At 37.2% G+C, this 7721-nt stretch overlaps 3 protein-coding genes across 4 annotated transcripts in view; 1 reads left to right on the top strand and 2 right to left on the bottom strand.

Annotated features, from left to right (window-relative positions):
- LOC111409470 overlaps positions 1–938 on the top strand; it is a 3161-nt gene extending 2223 nt beyond the window's left edge. For both annotated transcript variants that reach the window (XM_023039519.1, XM_023039526.1), the window contains exon 4: positions 139–938. In XM_023039519.1, the coding sequence (XP_022895287.1) occupies positions 139–702 (564 nt within the window). In that variant the 3' untranslated portion in view covers positions 703–938. The remainder of the gene's footprint in view (positions 1–138) is intronic.
- Positions 939–1066: 128 nt separating this feature from the next.
- On the bottom strand, positions 1067–2079 carry LOC111409484 (ACT domain-containing protein ACR1-like). The gene is made up of 3 exons (XM_023039531.1): positions 1945–2079; positions 1754–1858; positions 1067–1672 (listed from the first exon to the last, which is right to left on the bottom strand). Exons 1-3 carry the CDS (start codon positions 1999–2001, stop codon positions 1298–1300), a joined length of 537 nt encoding a protein of 178 aa, XP_022895299.1. The 5' UTR covers positions 2002–2079; the 3' UTR covers positions 1067–1297.
- Positions 2080–3074: 995 nt separating this feature from the next.
- Positions 3075–6250, bottom strand: LOC111409454 (ACT domain-containing protein ACR1-like). The gene is made up of 7 exons (XM_023039501.1): positions 6011–6250; positions 5860–5905; positions 5029–5143; positions 4805–4872; positions 3953–4639; positions 3762–3866; positions 3075–3680 (listed from the first exon to the last, which is right to left on the bottom strand). Exons 1-7 carry the CDS (start codon positions 6079–6081, stop codon positions 3306–3308), a joined length of 1467 nt encoding a protein of 488 aa, XP_022895269.1. The 5' UTR covers positions 6082–6250; the 3' UTR covers positions 3075–3305.
- Positions 6251–7721: the final 1471 nt, after the last annotated feature.

Below are 7721 nucleotides of genomic sequence, written 5' to 3'. Positions count from 1 at the left end.
TGTTCCCCCCCCCCCCCCCCCCCCCCCCAAAACAAGGATAAATGGCTTGTCAATGAACTTGCTGCTAAAACTTGTGCGGTTTTTTCTTTCTCCTTGAGTGACAAGGTTGTTGACCTCCATTACTGTCATGACAAGCAGATAATAAAAGCCAGAGCCTTGCTTGCACAGGAGTCAAAGAACCAGACACCAACAACGCTAGAAGACTTCCCTGGAAAAGTATCTTCCGATCCAAAAGATGCCACCGCATCTTCTCATGAAGACTCCCTTTATGCATCATCTACTATTCCTTCTGAAAATGAGCCTGAAAAATCATCTGCCCTTGAATTAAGCACTTCCACTGCTACAGCTGCTTCTGAAATAGTGAAGCACGCAGTCGAGAACACTGAAATCCCAATTATTGACAAAGCGATGATTGAAGAAGAGGTGGTTGACCAAGTCAAGGATCAAAAGTTGAACTCTGATCCCTCTAATGTTTTGGAAATGAAGGATGAGGATGATAGTGATGACTGGTTGAAAGAAGAAAGTTCTGAAACTGGTGGTGCCGGTGGAACCAACATCCCAGTTGAGAACGAGGATGACGTGTCATTTAGTGATCTTGAAGAAGATGATGGAGATATGCCTGCTAATTTCAGAAAAAAAAATTACAATTCTGATAAAGACTCTCCAGACTGGTTAGATGTTGAAGAAATTAATATGTCGTGATTATCGTGTAATACTCACTATACACTAATTTTATTTTCCTATTATCTATAGAGTTGATCGTTATTTCTCGAGTCGAGTCTTGGAGCAACGCTTTGCAAATGTTATATTTGTATATAAACCTCATAATGTGAACCCTGGATTTTTATCTTACTACGAAATATTCAGTAAATTGCTGTATAGATTCAGAGAAGCGTTGTAAATATTTGGCAATATCCAGACGGATTTTAACTCGATAATGCCTCGTGTGCCCATATGCAATTCGAGCACTCCCATGCTGATAGAATAATCATTTTGAAGTGATGAATTTACGTTTTCTTGGACTATTGTTTTGCAAAATACTTTGTCACGAACTTCTGCAAATGCAAAGAATAAATCTTTGCCCAAAAAAGAGAATTTTTGGGACTCTGGTACTGCTTTTTCTTGAAGGGAAAACAAAGCAGATAGACACATGCATTGTTTTATTGTTTTATTTAAACTCTCATTTCCTGTAGGGGCTGCTGCTGGCTCTTATTATTTACAGATGAATGAGAAACTAGTTCACATGTGCTAATCGGTATTTACAGGTAAATGCAGCCCTTATTCCATCTATAAAACTTCAGGATTTTATGGGTCTGAAATTGCTCAAAATTCCCTCTAGGTGCGACCACAACAGGCTTCCCAGGGAAAACCTCGACCTTTCTTGTACTTCGCTGCTGTTGCTTTTACATGTTCTGGATGTTGCTCGCAAAGGGGAGCTCGAAGATTTGTTTACCACTACAACAGCACTTCCGATTTCTCGTCTCACCTTTTCAAGTGTTTCTGGATCAGCATTTTCTCCCGAAGTATCTTTTACATAGAATGTGCCAACTGCTCTCTCACCCCGAGTACCGATCTCAGCCCTTGTTATAGATAATCCATTTTCTCGTACTACTCGTGTGATATCAGATAATAGTCCTATCCTATTTTCTGTGCAAATATCTAGTCTTAACCCCTGCACAATTATGTACAATTACGATTATTAAATTTTTCTTTGTAAACAAGTGGGAGAAAAACGTTAGTTTCTGTAACGTACATGAGAAATTCTCCTTTCCGTAGCTGCTATCAAACACTGGGTAACCAACTGCTTCTCATCTTCTGAATCCAAAGGGCGTCCACTTTTGTGCTTTATGTAGTATTCCTGGGATTTTCAGAAGTTAAAAGATTAGAAACAAAGAACGCACTCACAGAATCTGTGCAAAGATATAAACTATATTGTGCTTTTACCTGAACAGCTATAGATTCCTTGGAGCTAATGGCTGCATGGAATACTACGTATTGCATGTCGGTCAGAGTACAAACAGTGTCGAACAATAACTTGGGTCGATCTCGACTCCTCACGGTAACGGTCGAGTAGCCCGTATCCTTAAAACCCCCCCCCCCCCCCCCCAACAAAAAAAGAAAAAAGAAAGAAAGAAAAAACCACCACCGAACCCAACTGAAAATGAGCACCAAGAACAATATTTTAAGTAACAGCATTTCTGTCAGAACAAACTTTAGTCATTGATCTCTAGTCTTTCTAAAAGGATATGTATTAAAGTGCTAGGCCTTTGATGACATTTTTTTCCCTCCATATCATTCCCTTGCATGCCATTTACGCATCTTCTGTTTGTTATATTCTTCCCATTTCCCTTTTCTTCTTGATTCATTTAATAATTATTTATTTTTGATGTGGCTTAATTCTCTTAGTGGGCAAGTCATAAAATATTTGTCCCTGGAAGCTTGGATTTGCGTGTAAATCACTGATAGTAGTTGGGGGTGGTTTCTGTTATATTTGATTCAATAAGGTTTGATTACAACACCCCCCCCCCCACCCCCCCCAAAACAAGGATCCGGTGGAACCAACATCCCAGTTGAGAACGAGGATGACGTGTCATTTAGTGATCTTGAAGAAGATGATGGAGATATGCCTGCTAATTTCAGAAAAAAAAATTACAATTCTGATAAAGACTCTCCAGACTGGTTAGATGTTGAAGAAATTAATATGTCGTGATTATCGTGTAATACTCACTATACACTAATTTTATTTTCCTATTATCTATAGAGTTGATCGTTATTTCTCGAGTCGAGTCTTGGAGCAACGCTTTGCAAATGTTATATTTGTATATAAACCTCATAATGTGAACCCTGGATTTTTATCTTACTACGAAATATTCAGTAAATTGCTGTATAGATTCAGAGAAGCGTTGTAAATATTTGGCAATATCCAGACGGATTTTAACTCGATAATGCCTCGTGTGCCCATATGCAATTCGAGCACTCCCATGCTGATAGAATAATCATTTTGAAGTGATGAATTTACGTTTTCTTGGACTATTGTTTTGCAAAATACTTTGTCACGAACTTCTGCAAATGCAAAGAATAAATCTTTGCCCAAAAAAGAGAATTTTTGGGACTCTGGTACTGCTTTTTCTTGAAGGGAAAACAAAGCAGATAGACACATGCATTGTTTTATTGTTTTATTTAAACTCTCATTTCCTGTAGGGGCTGCTGCTGGCTCTTATTATTTACAGATGAATGAGAAACTAGTTCACATGTGCTAATCGGTATTTACAGGTAAATGCAGCCCTTATTCCATCTATAAAACTTCAGGATTTTATGGGTCTGAAATTGCTCAAAATTCCCTCTAGGTGCGACCACAACAGGCTTCCCAGGGAAAACCTCGACCTTTCTTGTACTTCGCTGCTGTTGCTTTTACATGTTCTGGATGTTGCTCGCGAAGGGGAGCTCGAAGATTTGTTTACCACTACAACAGCACTTCCGATTTCTCGTCTCACCTTTTCAAGTGTTTCTGGATCAGCATTTTCTCCCGAAGTATCTTTTACATAGAATGTGCCAACTGCTCTCTCACCCCGAGTACCGATCTCAGCCCTTGTTATAGATAATCCATTTTCTCGTACTACTCGTGTGATATCAGATAATAGTCCTATCCTATTTTCTGTGCAAATATCTAGTCTTAACCCCTGCACAATTATGTACAATTACGATTATTAAATTTTTCTTTGTAAACAAGTGGGAGAAAAACGTTAGTTTCTGTAACGTACATGAGAAATTCTCCTTTCCGTAGCTGCTATCAAACACTGGGTAACCAACTGCTTCTCATCTTCTGAATCCAAAGGGCGTCCACTTTTGTGCTTTATGTAGTATTCCTGGGATTTTCAGAAGTTAAAAGATTAGAAACAAAGAACGCACTCACAGAATCTGTGCAAAGATATAAACTATATTGTGCTTTTACCTGAACAGCTATAGATTCCTTGGAGCTAATGGCTGCATGGAATACTACGTATTGCATGTCGGTCAGAGTACAAACAGTGTCGAACAATAACTTGGGTCGATCTCGACTCCTCACGGTAACGGTCGAGTAGCCCGTATCCTTACATTTCTCTATTTTCACATGTGTGCCATAACATTCCTTTTTCTGCTTCTTGTAATGCCTTCCATTCCCGTATACATCGTCGTCATCGTTGTCACTGTCATTGTCACAACAAGAACTACACATCTCATAGTCTCTATCGGCTGCCATCAACTGGTGCAGCCGCCTTTCCGTGTGGGTTTGGCCCACAGCTGGGCCCGTCAGCCTTACACTTCGTCTCTCGTTGTCATAGTGGTGGGCTTCAACCACATTTTCCAACTGGGCCCGAACCTGGGCCACACGACATGGGTCTGTGATTGGCTCACCATTAGACTCATCCTCCAAGTAGATAATGCATGCTGCTCTGCTCTTATGAGTCCACGCCGTGGCAGCAGAAACGCGACAGCCCAACTCAGCTAAAACAGCCGACATCTCCGACATTAAACCTGGTCGATCCATCCCTGTCATCTCTACGGCTGTGTTTTCAATTGACATTAGTGTTGGCCTCGTCTCTTCTTCGGCAATAATCGATCTATTTTCCCCCTTACCGCCCCTACTCGTGCATATTTCCTATAACGAACGTAGAATAATATAGAAAAATAAAAAATCAACAACAAAAGCTACAAAAATGACAGTGGAGATACTAATGGAAAGTGCAGCTTTAATACTTTCAATACGTAATCCTATGTATAGATGTTGTAACCGACGAAAGCTGTCATAGAGAGAGAGAGAGACCTCTTGTATGTACCGAATGAGGCCTTCGTCAGTAATTTTGTTCCCCAGTTGGTCAGTTACGTGGAATACTGCAAAACATGTAATCAAAACCGCCACAAATGAATCCAAAAAATTAATAATAAAAATATAAAAAAAGTTCATTGCTGACTAGTATATACGTCAGAATTAAATTTTTTTTTTAATTTTTAAACTAATTTTTGTAATAAAATAAACAATTCACACACCATCCATTAACCAACCACCATCTGAGGAGATGTATGATTTGGAAATCACAAGGTCAAGATCCGTCAGAACTTGGACAATTTCTAGCAGCATCCCCTGCTTATTTGCACTATCAACCTGTCACCAAATTTTGGGCTGATTAATTAAAATAAATAAATTAATAGCATAACTTATGTAAAGATTTCTGTACAGTTAGAGGTCATTTTCTTGCATCCTGTTTGGACCTTCTTTGTTGAACTTTTCTAACATTAACGAAGAGTTACTTTAGAACCCTACACGCTGATTGATAAACAATATTTGAAGAGTTACTTTAGAACCCTACACGCTGATTGATAAACAATAGTTGAACTTACTTTTCTTATTGATACTCCCACTGATTTAGTTCTTGAAGGGAAAATTGTGTGGATTCTTCTTCATACAAGCTATTCACGAATGGTCTTATATATTTGTTCATTAAAATCACGACACATGAATCCCGCATGACACCTTGGTCATCGAGTAAGTAAAAGAGATAAACAGAATGGGTGGACGGACCCAGTCCGCATCCAAGTTGTCGTGACTAATGCGTTCGAGATCTAGTGTGAATGATTATACCATGCATGTATATAGAACCATGCTACTTTTTAATAAAGTAGAGTAGGATTATGTGATTCTAACAAATTTTGGTAAAATGCCATTGAAATTCTAAGCTGTTAGTTTACATCAACATGCTGCTCATAATGTGATCGATTAGTCGACTCTAAATTTCTTGAGAGTATGATTCACTTTATTGTTCGTATCAAAAGAAAGGAAACAAAGAAATGAAGAGAGATTCTGAGGTTTTTATTACTAACCTTGACAAGAGTGCAGTCTCTATAGGTGTCATTGTCAATACAAACCCTAAAAACCCAGAAAAGAGAACATGCATGATCAAAAAAGAACATTGAGAAAGAATTAAATGCCAATGATCTAAGTATTTAGTTAATGTAAGCTAGAATTACTAACCTTGGTGGATGTATTCTTTCAAGAAGTACTTCTAAATCAGGATCAACGTAAGGCCGGTAAGTAATATCCATATTCAATGAGTTTTCCAAGATTTTGAGAAATTCTGAAGAAAAAATAAGCAGATTTAAGCAGCTTTAAATAGAAAAGTAAGATTTACAAAGCGTGTGGAAAATTCATGAAATACAAAAAGATAAGCAAGAACTGTTCTTCTTGGTCTTTACGCCAATTCTTCAAGAAGAAAACAGCAGTCAAAGGATTCAAGTTTATCCCAATTTTCTTCAAATACTGATAAGATTTCTCAAAAATTAAGAAAAACCCGTTTGAGTTGAATAAAAACTCGTTCCAGTTAACCAGAATTTCGAAACTCTGAAAACTCAAAAACTGGGATCTCAAGGAAGGGTTCTTGAAGAGAAAATCCATTTGGAAAAATAGTCAACACAATTGAAAATAAGTACTTATTGAATGATATAAATCTCTATATCAAGAATGCATTAAAGAAAGCTGTAATTGAAATAATTTAATTATGCAGATTAACATTTATTTAATTACCAAGAAAAAAAAAAGCTCCTTTCAAGATTTTAATCAAGGTGGCTATATAAGCTAGTAAATTACTTGAATTTCTTGGCATCAAATGCAGAGACGCGGTAGGGTGGTTTGGGATGGGGTTGTGAGAGAACAAGAAGCCAAGAAATATACAGTTGCCACGAGCTCAGAAAGATATGTGGATCTATATATGACTCATGCCATTTTACCAGAATCGATTGTCCGAATGAGTTGGCAAATTGTGATTGGATGGTTGGAAAAAAATTTGGTTCAGCTACCAATAAAATGCTGACAAGTATTAATCTAATACAATTCTTGGAAAATCAATCTGGTAAAAGTGGTAGAGAGATGTTTTAGAGATGTTTTAGGAAGGCCAATTCAGGTGGTCTGTAATTACCTCAGTCAAAGCGTTCTGAATTTTGAGCAAAGGTGACGTGGCAGGAACATATGGAGTAGAAAACGGCACGTGTGCATGATGAAAATGACGTGGCATTTAATGCGGCGGCTCGGATTCACAGGTGCTTAACACGTCAATTTAATGTTAAGCAAAAACTTGTGGCTGCGAGTCAATTTCGGGATGCTTGTGGTTAAAGTTTGTCGGGGTACAGTTGTAATTTCAGTTTACCCAGTCAATCAAAAGAGTTAATAATTTTTTGTTAAAAAATAAAATAAAAAGCTGCGTGGTTTGAGCTTCATTTTAGGGGAAATAGCACCATTGGTCCTCAACTAATTGTTTCAATTGCAATTGATACCTAACCTTTTATTGTAGTTGCACATTAACATTCAACGTCGTTTGACAGAGCTTTTGACAAAACTTTAGTAGATTTTCATAAAAAAAATTAAATATATGGTTGAATAATTGATAAAAATTATGGGTTCCATATAATGTGCGGTTAAATTAATTGTTTAAAATCGATAAAATTAAAATGCATACATGTTTTTTGTTAAAACAAATAGTTCAAAGTTTAAAAGAAAAAAAATTGAAGAAAGAAAAATATGTGATAAAATTAATAGTCTTTATAAAGAAGACAAATACAACCTAGAAAAGTCCACAAATTATTGGGAGATGAAGAAAAAAGTGCACTAAAAAGTCTAAATGCATCCACTTGTCTATGTATGGAAAGTTCAAAATTGCAAATTTGATGGAGCAAGTAATTACGTTACATCG

Source organism: Olea europaea, chromosome 2 (genome assembly GCF_002742605.1).
Source record: "Olea europaea var. sylvestris chromosome 2, O_europaea_v1, whole genome shotgun sequence".
Taxonomy (NCBI): domain Eukaryota; kingdom Viridiplantae; phylum Streptophyta; class Magnoliopsida; order Lamiales; family Oleaceae; genus Olea; species Olea europaea.
The sequence above is the reverse complement of the archived record's forward strand: the minus strand, read 5'-3'. Positions and strand labels throughout refer to the sequence as shown.

Coding starts and splice junctions, on each gene's coding strand:
- LOC111409484 (XM_023039531.1), bottom strand. CDS start 2,001: ATGCAATACGTAGTATTCCATGCAGCCATTAGCTCCAAGGAATCTATA. Junction 1,859..1,944: donor AGGAATCTATAGCTGTTCAG/GTAAAAGCACAA, acceptor TGAAAATCCCAG/GAATACTACATAAAGCACAA. Junction 1,673..1,753: donor CGGAAAGGAGAATTTCTCAT/GTACGTTACAGA, acceptor ATAATTGTGCAG/GGGTTAAGACTAGATATTTG.
- LOC111409454 (XM_023039501.1), bottom strand. CDS start 6,081: ATGGATATTACTTACCGGCCTTACGTTGATCCTGATTTAGAAGTACTT. Junction 5,906..6,010: donor GAAAGAATACATCCACCAAG/GTTAGTAATTCT, acceptor CTGGGTTTTTAG/GGTTTGTATTGACAATGACA. Junction 3,867..3,952: donor AGGAATCTATAGCTGTTCAG/GTAAAAGCACAA, acceptor TGAAAATCCCAG/GAATACTACATAAAGCACAA.